General features: G+C 43.2%; 1 protein-coding gene across 1 annotated transcript in view; it reads left to right on the forward strand.

The window, feature by feature from the left end:
• Positions 1-1,205: 1,205 nt before the first annotated feature.
• The window catches only part of LOC119254822 (aldehyde oxidase 2-like), a 75,257-nt gene continuing 60,546 nt past the window's right edge, over positions 1,206-15,916 (forward strand). The window contains 8 exon segments of the mRNA XM_037521878.1: positions 1,206-1,259; positions 3,424-3,496; positions 4,919-5,015; positions 5,942-6,050; positions 7,437-7,563; positions 10,134-10,195; positions 12,815-12,907; positions 15,165-15,245. Coding sequence (XP_037377775.1) covers positions 1,206-1,259; positions 3,424-3,496; positions 4,919-5,015; positions 5,942-6,050; positions 7,437-7,563; positions 10,134-10,195; positions 12,815-12,907; positions 15,165-15,245 — 696 coding nt within the window.

A 15,916-nucleotide genomic window follows, 5' to 3' on the forward strand; every position in this document is an offset into this window, starting at 1 on the left:
TTGCACAGGTCTATGAACATGGATAAGCTTGGGACCCAGGCGTTAGAATTGTAAAGAAAGCTGGAATCTGCCAACCACATTTGATTAGGGCTATTTTCTGGAGTGACTCTTGGTGGGAAGGATTCTGAAGTCACACCTGGACCAAGTGAGAAGGCAGATCTGCCTGAGTGAGCCAAGTGAGGAGGACATGGGGTCTTTGCTGTTTGGTCGAGGTCCTGTTGCCTAAGTTCACCTTTAGACAAAGGCTGACTCCAGCAACAACAAGTCCAGCTCCATGTCCTCAAGAAGGAAGGGTTCAGAAACACACAGGTCTTCCCTCCTCTCCTGACATCAGACCACGCGGGCAGTTACCTGCTTACCCATTGTGAGGCCGAATCCTGGACATTCATTAAGCTGAAAGAATAAGAACTTCTCATTTTATTTACAGATGTCAAACTGGAGATCTTCAAAAGATCAAAAATGGTGTTTCATTGAAGCATTTGTCCATAAACTTACAGATCTGTTAAACTAGGACATCTTGATTTTAGCTCCCATTTTGCCACTTCCTGAAGTTCTGATCTCACCCCTCTCAGTCCTTATTAATCTATAAAGCAGTTGCCTTGAATAGATCACTGTTTTCAGTGGAATGATCCTGTGGGTGGGGAGGAAGTAGGAAAAGTATAAAGGGGCTGGTACACGTGACTCCCCACACCTCCACTTTAAGTAGTCCATATGGCTTCCTATCAGGAGATGTTTCTTCAACTGGAATAAGAAAAAAGTTGGGGAAAGTGGGAAGTCTCAGAAAAATCACTTCCAGTTGCTTTTGAGAAGACTGAAATCCATCCAGAAAATAATTCTGGGACTGAGGCAACGTGCAGTGGGTTTAAGCTTAGATTGTTGTTTATGCTTTTCACATGGAAGCCCTCCAACTTCAGAAAAAGCATGAAGTGTAGGCTAAGTTCCAAGTAAGCTTCGAAGTGGGGATTGGTGGGAGGCAGAAGGAGGCGTGAGGCAAGAGGTGGGGCATACGGCTTCCCTAGACTTAAAAGGCCAGGAAGCAAGGGCAACTCCACCCACTACCCTGCTCTGGGGCCTCCACTCTGCCTGCATCTGCACAGGGAGGAATAGCACTGGCTTAAACCTAAGTCCTTTCCACTCATTTCTGTGGCTGGTGCCAAAGAGCATTCCCACCTAGAGTCATAAGGTGACACTGACTCACAGGTGCAATGCCTTGCCCTCCAAGATCGGATGAGTTGGTTTTCTTTGTGAACGGGAGGAAGGTAAGTGTTGGGTGACACTACCCGGGCTTGCAGAGACAGCAGGAAACCCCTAGCTTGAGGGGAGCACCTATGACCCATTTGGGTTAAGCCCCTCCCTAGTCAGGAACTAGGAACCCAGATTAATGCAGCTGTCCCCCCTCAGCCACAGCTCACCCTCTAGGAATGTGGAGACATGGTAGAATATTGGTGTGAATCACAGCTACCTTGGCATCAGCTGGTCTTGATTCCAATCCCGCTCTGTGATTTGCTGTATATACTTAAGCAAGTTATTTCACCTCCCTAAACTTCAGAGTACCCATCTCTAGTATCCAAGTGCTATGGCAATTGTGAAGATTAAAAGAGGGGTGCTTCTCTGGCTGATTGGAAGCCCCTTGATGCTTATAACAATACGTAGCCTGGTGCCCGATACATGGGAAGCCATTAATCTAATAACATATCTTGATCCTCAAACTCAGAGGGACAAGCAATAGAGCCTTCTTTACTTTTCTATTTTTCAACTTAATTTTTCTGTTGTGGCTCCATTAGACAGAGTTAGTTGAAATTGAATTGCAGTCAATGTTGAATCCTCCTCTTTTCCTGGGTGGCAGGTGAGTTCCAGGGGACACCAACATGACAGGAGAGGGAGTTCATTCATTGCCTCCCTTCCCTGGCATCCTCTCCCTCAGATCGCCCCATCTCTCCACACAGACCACTAGTTAACCCTCAGAGGCTCTGCCAGATCCACTCTTCTGTGAGTCTCTGTGGATTTCAAGGGGACCATTCTGTAGCTCCCAAGGTTGACCACTTCCCTGGGGTCTGGCCACCTTTCCTCCCAGGACCACTCAGCCCACAGATCTGACAAACCTAATTGGGATTGGTCATGTCCATCCTAACCCCCAGTGCCAGAGTGGGTGCAGGAAAGGAGGAAGAATAGAGCCTCTAAGGTCTCACCACTTCCCTCCTGCTCTCTCCCCTGTATCCAGCCACAGCAGCAGCCACCATGCATTCTTCCAAAACTGTCATTCATGAGCTGAGTCTTTACTTGTTTGTTCCACTGGCCTAGGCTATTAATGCCCCTTCCTCTCTTTTCTGTCCCACATCACTCTGTGTCATGAGCCCAGAATGAAGTAGTTGCATCCAGAATAGGGAATAAGTCAAGGGCTTGGTAAATACAGGTTTGTGTAGGGGAGAGTGGGGGTCAGCTAGATAATAGAAATATTATCCAACCATATTCTCGATAAATGTTTTTAAAGGACTTGGGGGTGGAAATAAGGGCAGGCAGAGGAGGGCTTCTTCTTTTGTTGATTGGAGCCTGCTAGGTACAAAGAGCAGTTGGATTTTTATATCTCAACTTAGAATCATCTTATGAATTGTTTATTATGTGAGGTCTACACAGTTCATGTTTTTCATCGGGAGCAAAGGAAGAACTTAACACACATAGTCTACTGTATCTTCCTTTTTACTAATGTGATAGTATGACTGGAGACCCCAAGAGAAAGACAAAGGAAATATCCCAAATAAGCAAATGGGAAGGAAGCGCCAAAGAAGGCCCCTCCATGACTTTGGATGCTAACTCCCTCACTTTCCAAGGGGAGAGAGGGAGGAATTCTAGTGTCCTGCCAGAGCCACACTAAGTTCTGAACTGGGCAACAAGGCTCTGCTGTGAGGGGTCTGGTTCCATCCAGGGTCTCTCCAGATGACAACTCCCTCCCACATCTCCTCTCTGCCACCCACTCCTACGACCCTTGATGTTATCAAATATACTCCCCACTAGAGATGTCTCAGAGGTGCCAGAATGAAAAGCTTCTACCTAACTTTCATCCCTCACAAGAGCCTTCATTACACACACACAATCAAGTCTTTCCCCAATTTGAAATATTTTAAGAATACAAAACAGTAGGTTGGAAGATTCCACAAAAATAGCTAAATCATGGAGAAAACATGAAGACTCAAGCTGTCCTTACACAGCAAATCACATAAACAACCTTTGTTGCCACACTTGCTTGGTGAGTCTTTGCTCTATTAAAAAATAGTTGGGAAAGTTGTTTGCCCTCAGACCACAGAAACAGGGGCAGATTCCATTGGGCCTAAATCCTTTCCCAACCCTTAAATCAAGCAGACCACAACATTCCCCTGAGTCACTCTTTCCAACCCCATAACCTTCTCTTTCCTGTTTCCAATGCAGGTGATAGAGAGGAATGCAGACCCAGAAGTCACACTGCTGACCTTCCTGCGAACAAACTGGACCCTTTGATCAAGTCTTGGCCAAGCCTATGTTTGTCTTAAAACTTAGGGCCTCTGTGATTATGAAAGTTAGTCCCTTGACCCTGGCTCTCTCTTTGCTTTTGGCAATGATCTCAGGATATTAAGTGAATTGGGTTATTTGGAGAAGATGAAGTTTCCCCAGAGTTCTTTATATCGTAGTTTAATAGCAGTGAAATAGAAGCTAAGCTCTTTATTTCAGCACTAATTATTCCTTTAAGGGCTTTCCAGATCCCCAAGAGGGTGGTTATGTAACAGAGGCTTGTGTTGCGAGTATCCTGCTACAGAGAGAAACCAAATTTTCCAGATTCAGGGAAAGCATGTGTCATAGGAAGAGACTGCCTTTTCCTACATCGGTTTTCTTACAGCATTTTTCCCCCACCATTTTATATTCTAAAACACAAATCTTCACCATGGCAAACATATTTTAATTAGTAAATCAAAATGATCTCTCAAAGAAGCCAAAGAAAAATGAAAGAAATTACAAATGGATGGAATGGACCCCTGGTCTAGTTTTGGTTAAAAGTCCTCATGGTTTTTAATTAGTTGTCAATGTCTGAAAATTAAGAAATTTCAATGTTTTTTACATTGAGATTTTTCTCAGCTTGTAATGACAAATGGGAGAAGAGTCATTTTCGTGAGGCTCAGTAAGGGTAGCGAGTCCTCTATCCAAATGGAGCATGACTTCCCCACTAACACGAAGCCCACTCCCCCATTCATATAACCTCCTTGAGAAGCAGCTGAAGTTATGAGTTAATTTAGATGAATAAGTCCTATGACTTAAAAGAAAAATCAGTGATACTGCAGTCTTCTTACTTTGTCTGGTTAATTATATCCAATCCCATAATCTGTGGAAACAGATCATCATTAGGGGAAGAGATACCAGTGGTAAGGGGTGGAGGTTGAATGTAGATTCGGATTAGACAAAAAAAAAAAGAGGGACACTCAAGGGAGGATCTTAAAATAAGGATATGCGCTTTCTCCCAAGGCTCACTCACTTGCTTTCAAATGAATTACAAATTACTGGACAAAACTAGTTAATATAGTGACCTTCCCAAAATTATTTCTTCTGTTATAATCACATGATAGCAACCCAAAAGAAGACCTAAAATAATATTCTGTAACAAAATAAGAAATTTCAAAGAGCTTTTTACATCCATTGGCCTACAAGATGCTTATGATAAACCTGTAAAGATACAATAGAAAGTACTTTTCCCTCTTTGTAAATGAGAAAACCAGGAGCCATAAGTGTGTCCAATGTCACACAGCTAATGAGCTACAGAGTGTCCTTTACCAAGACCTGGAGGCAGACCTGTCCTTCGTTCCTCAAAGAAGATCTTCCCCTCTAGTCACCTTAGGGGGCAGCTATAAAGCAGTTTGTCCACCTTGGCATCATTTCCTTGACCAACCCCTTCCAGTGCGCCTCACAGGAACCAAGTATGCCTGCGGAATAGGAGGCTGCGGTGCCTGCACAGTCATGGTGTCTGAGTGTGACCCTGTGTCCAAGAAGATAAGGTAACTGCCCAGAAGCCAGAGGAGGTCTGCTTTCTTTGCCAGACTGCTATGTTCATCTTACAGCAGTAAAAATTTTCTGAGACCCTCCTAGTCTTGGGATTCTCACCATCTCTGGAAGTTAGACTCCTCTGAAAATGGGCTAAAGCTATGCATCATCTATCCTTGAAAACATATAAACTAATTACAGTTTCGGGGACATCGCAAGCCTTTCAAAGTCTGTGTGTGCATAGCGGCTTAAGAATCCTTGCTAAGGCCAATCATTCATTTCACAGTTGAGAAAACAGATTCAAAGAGATGAAGTGACTTGTTCAAGATCATACACTTAGTAAGCCATAGGACAAGGACTTGAATCCATGTTTCTGGCTCTGAAGCTGATGCTCCTTCTATTTTCAGAGCAAGGATATAGGCCTGTAAGGGCCAGATTCCAGGATTTTAGTTTCTCCCAAAATCACTGGGAGAATGGCCTGCGAATACAGCGCCCCCCTGCCCCAACATTATTGTGTGACCATATACAGAGTTTAAAATTAACTTTTAAAAAAATTATGCAGGTGTGGGTGAAAGATATAGGTCTTCCTTCAACCTATGTGGGGATACCTCCCTCGTGAATACTGGTTGAGCTCCAACCACACTCCTGGTGACAAGAGTCCATTCCCGCTGGTCCCAGGTGCAACTGTTCTGGATTTGAAAAGTTTTCTATAGTTCAGAATACTCAGGTTTACCCTGAAGTTCCCGGTTACTTACAGGTGATAGTCTGCAGTGGGGACTCTAAATTCATCTACCATGACACTCCTCTGGTTCACCAGCCCCCAGGATGAATGATAGGCTTGGGGTGGTGAGGGCTTCTGCTGCCCTCCTTAGTTCCCAGGTACCCCCACAGGGCAGGACTGTGTACTCCCATTGATTATCCTTGTGTTTCTCATACGCAGACACCTCTCTGTCACCGCGTGCCTGGTGCCCATCTGCTCTCTGTATGGAGCTGCTGTCACCACTGTGGAAGGTGTTGGAAGCATCAATACCAGACTTCATCCTGTGCAGGTGAGTTTTCATAATCATCCCAGTGAAAAAAATACTAAATTTTTCATTCCTTAACTTTATCTTTACAACCAGTGCTGTGTTGACCGTGCTGCCTGGGGTATCTAGGTTGTAGCCAGGCAAGTAGGAGCTGTGGTCACATTATTCAAGATGATAACCTGCCAAGTAATTTAAAAGAAAGCTGGAGAACCAGCCCTGTTTTTAAAGTGATATCTTTTTCTTACTCTTTCCACTTGAATGATAAGCAGAGTTATCAAAACATTGATTAATGCCTATTGGACTGTGGCCTGGAATAAATATTGTACAAAGGATATTGTGCATAGAATAAAAGTCTCTGAGGCTAGCAGAATAAAATTCAGGATTATTTCCTGGAGCATGGAGATCTTGGGAGTAAAATCAAAATGAAGGTAACTTTCCTTTAGCTTGAGGATAATCGCTTCTCCAAACCTTAGCTTGAAGCTAGAACATAGAGGCTGTGTTTGAGTGCTGTGACATGTATTGGCAGAAAACACATCACTTTCTTTGTTACTGTCATGGAGATCTGGAGAGTTGTAGGCCCAGATCCACCAATGCTGTGAGTCCTTCCAGGCAGGAGAGCCCAAGGGTCTCTGGGTTTAACCACGAAAGGAGCAGTTCAGGAAGGTCTGCAAGACAGAGGACTGAGCAGATTTGGCTAGACGTCAGAGAGTGTGTTCACAGCAAGGTCCATAAACCTGAATCCTAGGATTACATTGTGTTCTGAAATCTAGAGCAGAGCTGCAAAACTTTAATCTGCCTAAGAATCAGTTTTGGGAGTTTGTTGAAAGGAGCTTTGGCACAGCAGTCAAAGGTTCTGCACATCCTACAAGCGCCCAGCTGGTGCCAACACTGCCAGCCTGAGCGAAGCTCTCTACAGAGCAAGGTTCCAGGGCACAGAACAAAATCTTGGACCTTTGGACACAGACCTCCTTTTGAGCCAACACAAAGAATCTAAAGAAATAAACTGAGGTCAGCAGTTGATCATCTCCAAGTCTATCAATAAGAGGTGACCTCATAGTCAGAAATAAGCCAGTCAAGATGTGAAGATGTTCAAATTTATATACACTTGCCTTGTAATTATTGATTTCTGGAGACTTCTCACTGTGGGAATGGAGGCGGCATGCTGCTAATTCCCAACTAGAAAGATCTGGGCACTTGACCTTTAGAAATGATTGCAATGCTAGAATACAGTTCTGTGCCACCTCCCTGAGGGGCGGCATCAGGAAGGTGATGCCAGCCAGCCCTGACCAAGGGGAGCTATGCGCTGCCCAGGGAGTAGATTTCTCATGGCAAAGGAGATAGGGGATGTAACCCCTGGTGAGAGGCGGCACAAAGAAGGTAGGGCCAGTGACCCCATATGTGTGTTTCCAGGAAAGGATCGCCAAGAGCCACGGCACCCAGTGTGGATTCTGCACCCCTGGGATGGTCATGTCCATGTACACATTAATCAGGAATCATCCGCAGCCCTCAGAGGAACAGCTCATGGAAGCCTTGGGCGGTAGGTGTGACGCAGAGATAATCACCTGGTACATGTGCCTTGGCTGCTCCACCCACCTGAGGGCCACTGGGGCCCCCTCCATTGCTTCTAACATAGTTCACCCAGGAGCAGAGAAGAGCACCAAACTGTACCTCACTTAGCAGAGGCCTGGCTGGGGTGGCCTGAGCACGTAGCAGGTGGACACACCTCCATCTCAACACCCACTTGTCTATTTGTCATTTCTTTAGCTGCCTTTGTTAGGAATTTTGTGGCAAAGTACTACAAAACAGGTAGCTTCAAACAACAGAAATGTGTTCTCTTATTGTTCTGGAGGCTAGAAGTCTAAAATCAAGGATCAGCAGAGTTATGTTCCCTCTGAAAGCTCTAGAGGAAGTTTCTTTCTTGCCTCCTCCTGGCTTCTGGTGATTGACACAGTCTTGGCATTCCTTGACCTGTGGATTCATACCAGTCCCCACCACCATCATCTCAGGGCTTTCTCCCCATGTGTGACTGTGTCAAATTTCCCTCTTCTTATAAGGACACCAGCCCCTGGGTTAGGACACACACAAACCCAGCATCGCCTCGTTTTAACTTGATTACATCTGCAGAGGCCCTATCCCCAAATATCAGTTCCAGAGGTTGGGAACCTCAATATTTCTTTTGGGGAAGACACAGAGTTCTTCACATAGCAAAAAGTTTTTTTTTTTTTTTCCATTTTATTTATTTATTTATTTTATTATTTTATATGTATTTTACATCATTCTTCCTTTTGTACAATGTATGCTTTCTCCTCTCAGGTGTAATCCCTGTAAAATTTCCATCACCAATCTATCTGTGCACCATCACCATAGTCCCTTGTGCTCTTCCCGCCCCTGTTTTGATCCCTCGCCCTCCCTCACCCCTGCAGAATGTCTCTGATTTGTAGTTGCCTGCTAATTTTGTTTTTAAATTTGTTATAGTTATTTTTTTTCCTGATTTCTTATTTGGTTCCCCTATATTCCTTCTATAAGTGAAACCATCCAATATTTTCTTTTTCTTTCTGGCTTATTTCACTGAGCATAATCCCTTCCAGCTCCATCCATGTTGCTGCAAATGGCATGAGTTTATATCAAAAAGATATTTTAAAATTTACAATGGGTTTAAGTTACAAAGAGGAGTTCCTAAATATATTCCTTTGACAGAATCAATAAACATCATTTCAGAGGTCAATCATCCTAAAACATGTCATCTGTCAGATAAACATATTCTTAGAGGCCTACAGAGTGAGCAGTCTCCTAAGCTGTCTGTTGTCAGTGGGCTTCCTTTACTCTGCTCCATGGCAGAAAACCATGTAAAATTATACTACTGAAATTCATCCAAAATCCTACCTTCCTTAGGTCCTTCAACAGGATGTAATGTCCTTCAATAGCTCCTCGCCCCCCAAGCCTGGCCAAACCCTCCCTCCTTCGCCAGGTGCAGGGAGGAGCTCAATACCAGCTGCACTAACTCACTCTGCCTCCTCCCCTCTGTGACTCCCCGTCTGGCCAGTTCTTCACATAGCAAAATGGCCCCAACTCCCCTACACATTCCCACTCCTGCACCTTTGTCTGTGCTGCCCTGTGAATTCCTAAGTTCTCTCCTACTTCCCACCAACCCAGCATTTACTCATTCTTCAAGAGCCTCCTTCTTTGTGAAGCTTGTCCAGACAAACTCTATCCCACAGTGACCCTCATGCCTTCATCTTGAAAATGTGAGACTCTAAGACTTTGGCATGCGCTAAAATTATCCTGCTCTTATTTTTTTTTAAGATTTATTTTTATTTATTTATGCATACAAGAGCTGGAGTGTAGGCCAGAGGCATGGGGAGGGGTGAGAGGATTTACCAGAGACAGAGTGGGGAGCAGAACAGGCAGATCTACTAAAATACACTGCTGAGGGGAGCAGCCGGGTGAGACAGAAAAGGTCTGCAGCGCCATGTGGGTTAACTCCCTGGCCAGGGATTGCAGTGACTGGCAATAGCTTGATAGCACTGAGACATTAACCCTTGCACCACCAAGAAGGCCCCAAATTATCCTGCTCTTAAGTACAGATTCCTGAGCCTACCCCTGCACCCCACTGTTTTGACTCAAGACAATTGAAAGGCCAAGGATCTGCATTTTTAATGGATACCCCCAGGAAATTCTGATGCAATGATCTAAAAGCCACTGAAGCGCATTTATAATCTGTCCAAGACATGATACTTTGCTCATATAGTGCTTTAGAAATGGTCTTTCTATGTTTTAGGATTCCACATATCTTATATAGTGTCTGAAATATACTTGTTGCCAATAGATAAGTGTTGGATGGGTGGACGGATGGGTAGATAGATAGATAGATAGATAGATAGATAGATAGATAGATAAAATAACAGAGCTCATCTGATAAGCTATCATCTTAAGGAAGAGAAAAAAGTTGGAATTGAGGAGATGGACAATATTCTAAAAAGAGGAAAAAGAAATGGACAATCTGGTAGATATTTTAAAATCCTCAGAAAGAGCCTGGGTCTGTTTTAAGACTCAAAAGAAACCTATAAAGATAGAGCCTAGTAACAGCCACACTTCTTCTCTGATTAGGCAACCTCTGCCGCTGCACTGGGTATCGGCCAATTCTGGAGAGTGGGAGGACCTTCTGTGCGGTGAGTAGCTGGCTGTGGGGACACCAACCAAGCAAGAATGACTGATACACTGGTCAATGCTGGGAATACAGAAATTGAACTTTTTAGGCCATCTAAACAAATGAGAAAGAAGACCAAATGAGCTAGCGCCAGCTGATTCATGGGGGTTTTAGCCATTTGTTGAAGAGTGGGTGAAAGTTGCACTTCCTTTGATATTCCACCTAGAAAACAGGTAGAAATAGGTGACCAACCACCCGGATATCTACCATGACCTGTTAAATAAAGCACCAGGACCGTACAAATAGGAAGGCTCCAGAAGATGCAAGGACAGAAGCAAAAGTGTGGAAGTTGCCTTGGGGGCAAAATTAGTTCCAAGAATCTAGACTAGCAGGGAAAATATGAGCAGATGAAGAAGCCAAAAAAGCAGAGTAAAATCCAAAATTCAACCCAAGTAAAAGATGGCAAGGAGTTTCTTCTACAGAATGAGGATACCTCTCTGGGTTTTTGTGAAGGCCAAATGAGAAATGGTGGAGAAACTGCCACAAAGTCTCATGTAACTCTTGGTAAAAACTCTACAAAGAGTAACTACTGTTACTGAGTGCGTTTGTTGATATATGAATAGCATTTGCAGCAAGCCAGCAGACAGGTCTGATTGGCCTCTGCTGAGAGCAGGATAAATGGGGGCAGTGCTGCCCTTAGACAGCCCCTCATGGGTTCTCCCCAACATTCTCAGAAAGCCCTGGGGCCAAGGTGACTTGCTTTCACCTCCTCTCTACACCATGTTCCTCCCAAGCCTAAAAAACCTCTCCCCAAGTCCATCTTTCTAGGGCAGATTATAAAAGCTGGCATGTGCACCCCTCAGTCAAAGGGTAGCCAATGACTGGCTATTTTGAGAAGTAAAGGACAGAGCCTGGACATTCAGATGGGAGTGCTCACCTGGGCACAGAATACAGTCCAGGGTGTGAAGAGAAAAGCACCAAGTCACAGACCGGGAGCCTCCCGTGGCTCTCTTGCCCTGGCTCGAGAAATAGCAGGGATCAGCCACTTTCCAGAACTAGGCAGGCCCTCTATGTATGCACATCCCAGACTTTTACTGCTACACAGGGGAACCAAAGTTGATGAGCTGAGAAATAAAATTCATACTTTGTAAGCCTTCAGATTGCTGGTGTAAATGGAAAAGCGCTTATGAAGGAAGTTAAAGGAAACATCTCTCCTTTGCAATGTAGATGTCATCCACATTTCTTGTCTTTCTTCTGTATTGTGGTGGGATAACCACCTGACAGCCAATAGGCCTCAAGGACCTTGTCCCAGAGGGAATACCTGAGGCGTCTATCTACTAGGTGAGAGGAAGACTGGCCTTTCTCTGTTCTGGTTAAGTCATGGCGCATTGTGGAAGTTTTCAGAGTTTTGAGTAAGAGAAGAAGCATGTTTGCATGGCCCAACCAATTTGCTTCTTGGACAATTAGGAAGGTGGAAGGATGGGACACTTGGCCAGAGACAGAGAACTGGGGTATCTGAAAGAGTGTATTTTGCTAGACACTGAGATAAATTATTTGAGGAAGAAAATGGAAGACGTAAGTTTATAAGAAATGGGAAATAAAAGTGCCAACCTGATTTAAATGGAAATCTGATTTAAAATCTTTTGTCCATTCATTCCCAGGTAGTGCCAGGTAGATTCCAAATTTCTGAGAAAGCTGGTACCAAAATGGAGGCTTCCTCTTTTTTCCATTTTTCTTTTCTTTTTCTTTTTTAAAACCCTTTATATAAATGATAACATTCAGCATTGATGCATCTTATAAATGCTAAGAATGGTTAAATTGTTATGCCCTGAAAAAATCTTATCTATTAATTCTGCCTCTAAGATTCACCTAAGAAAAAATTCAGAGATGTACACAAAACTGTATGTGTAATAAAAAGAAATGTTCACTGTAATATGATAGCTATAAAATGTAGGAAACAATTTCAGTCTACATCAATAGCAAATTTTACAAAAATATTAGGGAATAGCTAGAAGACAGAAGATTTTACAATTAGAAAAATTATATTTCAATGACATTTTAATGATATGGAAAAGATTCACAGTGTAAATGAACCAATAGGCAAATAAATGATCAAGGAACCAAAATAAAAAGTATATCTACTATAAATATAGCACAATCCCAAATATATATTATGTAAAAATATTATCAGTGCAATTGGGTAATAATGGTTCCTTTATGCTTCTTTATACTCTATTATTTTATATTACATTTTTATTACATTATATATGTTGTATATGTTATATATATAATTATTTATATATAACATATAATTTCGTGTTGTATGTGTATAGTTTTATTTTTAAAAATAAAACAAAAGAAGACCTTGTGACTATCCCTACTCAAATAGAACCCACCATTAGTGACCAAAAGAGAGTGGAGTCTCATTTAAATAGTCAGATCTTCAAGGCATACACCCATTTAACTAGTAAGATTTTTTTTCTTTAATTTATTTTATTTTATTTTTATTTTTATTTTTATATTCCCCATACAATTGCAACCCCAATTTTGACCCCAATCCCTCCTTCCCCCTACTCCAAAGAGTGTCTCTGGTTCATAGTTAACTAGTAAGTTTTAATCTCATGATATTTCATCTTCTTAGGAGTTAAATGGCTGTTCACAGAAAGGAACAGGAAGATGCTGCTTGGATCAGGGAGAAAATGACTCTTCCTCACCTGGCAGGAAAAGTGACAATGTGAGTCCCTTGGTTCTGTCCTCCCACTGAGAGCATGGCGTTATGGCACAGGCTGCTGACAATGGGTCAGTTATGTTTGATGGTCATGCTCTGCTTTATTTATGAATGTCCAAAGTGCAGGCAGGAAGACAGCACTTTCGTTTGATTGTGGGGTAGAGTGCTGGTGAAGCCCACACTTACTGCCCCCTTCACTGCCCAGAAGGCTGAAACACAAAACAAAAATCCACCCCAATAAAAGAAAAAAGACCTCCCCTTACCACAGTGAGGGCCCTCCTTGTGCAGGAAATGGCTTTTGTGCCCAGCCCTGTGCCCATAAAGTTGATTCCCTCCTTGGCAGAGAGAGGCTGCTCAACCTTGGAGAGGCTGAGGAACCTGTCCAAAGTCCTGGGTCCAGTTCTTGGCTCCCACAGCTGAGAAGTCCAGCCTAAAACATCCCATACCCTGGCTTTGCTCTCTCAGAGATTCTGGTTTCCAAAAAGACCCACTGCCAAGTTCTTAAAGGAATTACTTAGAAAAACTGGAATACAGGAAAAAATAGAATTGCTTCCTTAAAACAAGAAAATCTGAGAGAACAGAGCTGGCTTTAGATTAACCTGAGCCCACCATCCCCCTCCTATATCGGTTTATTTCTATCCCTCAGACCAACTGTGTTCCCACTGCTGGCCTCCTACTCGCCCCTTATTTTGGTCTTATTTTGTGCAATGGGATAGAGGGTTGTTTCTAGGGAAGGTAGCCTGCAGCCCCCTGACCTCTTCACTGAGGACCAGTGCCTTGGAAGGGGCAAGCCATTCTAAAATCTGATCCTCAATATGGCGGTCTTCTCTAGAACTCACTGTGGATAATGATGAGGCCCTGGGGACCACCTGACTCATCTCACCCAAACTCTAAAGAGCATGAAGTTTAACCTGGAACATGTTCCAGTACCCAGTGATAAAGAGAACACAATTTTAATGTGGAGTTTATGGTTCTCTTGTGAGCCACACGTCCTTTCCTATAGGACAATTCACCAAGGCGTTCACCTTGTGAGCATGACACAGGAAGCTGAGTAATCGGGAGGGTAACATCACAGAAAGCCTTGTCTTCCACTGCAATAGACCTGTGGGAGGCAGGTGTCTGCCCCCCAACTCTCCCTTCTCTCTAGACTGTGTTAATATCTTCCATTGGGTGATGTTAAGTCTTGGTTTAGCCCTCGAGGGGCCAACTTTTCATTTCTCAGCTCAGATTCATTATGTTTGTTTTGCACTTTAAATCTCAGACATCATCTTATTTCTAGGTTTTAGAGATACAGCACCTTATTTTTCCCAGGTACTGCTGACCCTTCTCATTCCAAATAGGGCAATGGCTGCTTATTCAGATGTTGGCCTGAATACTACTAAAAACCTTAACAATATTAAAAACCTTAATAGGAACAGGTACAAATGTCCCTTCTGGAAACTGGGAAGATCCCAGAGAGATAGAAAAAGAAGGGGAGCATTGGGCAAATGTCTGGCCAGTTCACCTAGGTAGGCATTATTTCCATTTAACCTTCAGATAGGTCAAGTGTCTTTTAGAAACTTGAGTCACTGCGCAGCTGAGGGTGAGCCCGGTCTGTTGCCCCAGGACCTGTGTGTGCTCCTCTTCATGACACCAAGTCAGTCCTGCCTCCCAGGCTTCTCTCCCCATTCTCTTTACCTCTGCTGGAATGTTTCCTGGGAATAAGTATTCCCAAAGCTAAGCAAACCTGATTCAGACTTGATTACAGTTTGGATAACTTTCTTCTATGCTTTAGTTTCCTAAGTACAATTTAGTTTCCTAATACAATTATTAGGAGGATTCAGTAAATTACTACTATATGTAAAAACACTCAATAAATATTAACAATTGTTATTAGAGATGTGTGGGGGGCATGTATACGTAGAGTCATTTTTACTTAAGCTAAAAGATTTCTCAGAGCTTTTAGCATTTTGAATCCTTTGAGAGACTGATGGTTATGGGAGAAGATTTCCCATATTTATTTGATCTCTATTATTTTGGTGTTTCTCAGGGTACTCTCTGAAGAATTTATAGCACACTTTTCTCTTTAGTATCATATTAGTGGCACATCAGTATTTCTCACAATGAGATTCTTATTTAAAAACCATGGTATGTACTATCTCCCTGTACAAGGATAAGAAGAGAATTATTGTTATGTCATTTTGCCTAATTAATGTAAAGAATTATGATGCTGTTTCCAATAGCTCTGGACTGACAGTACCATCTTCTTCTGCCCTTTTTAAAGATTAGCACGGAGTTATTTGCGAAAGAGGAGTTTCAGCCCTTGGACCCTACCCAGGAGCTCATATTTCCCCCAGAACTCTTGGTAAGATAAGTTGCATGTTTCATAAGCTTGATTAAATGTCACTGGTTATAAACTCAGTTTTGTAAAACAACCCTTTCCTTCCTGGGAAGTTGTCAAATCAGGAAAATGTTACATTAGATCAAGATGTCTATCTCTGCCCAGTTCACTAACTTTGGCTGATCCCCTGGGCACGTTCCCCAGAGTCCCCAGTGAGGCTGATTTTAATGATTTCACATTACTCTCATCATTGCCATGTGCAGTGTGTCCCTGCGGACTGTCCCCAGTGATCCAGCTTTGCTCAGCTTCTAACTTGGCCTTTTTTTAAAAAAAAAGATTTATTTATTTATGCATACAAGAACTAGGGTACAGGCCAAAGGTATGGGGGGCAGAGAGAGGATTCACCAGAGACAGAGTGGGGAATAGAACAGGCACATCTACTGAAATACACTGCAGAGAGGAGCAGCGGGTGAGTCAGGAGAGGTCTGCTGTGCCATGTGGGTAGCTCCCTGCCTGGGGATCAAACTAGTGCTGCAGAGACTATGGATAGCTTCACAGGTTGTGCCTTAACCCCTGGCCACCAGGGAGGACCTAACTTGGCCTTTCTAGCCACTCCCAACAGAGCCCCCAGGAGCACTTCCAGGACCCTCCCTTCTCTTCACTCTCCCTTCTATCTTCTGGGGCATCCAGTTTTC

The sequence above is a fragment of the Talpa occidentalis genome, unplaced genomic scaffold (genome assembly GCF_014898055.3).
Source record: "Talpa occidentalis isolate TD23 unplaced genomic scaffold, MPIMG_talOcc4v2.1 talOcc4.3, whole genome shotgun sequence".
Taxonomy (NCBI): Eukaryota; Metazoa; Chordata; class Mammalia; order Eulipotyphla; family Talpidae; genus Talpa; species Talpa occidentalis.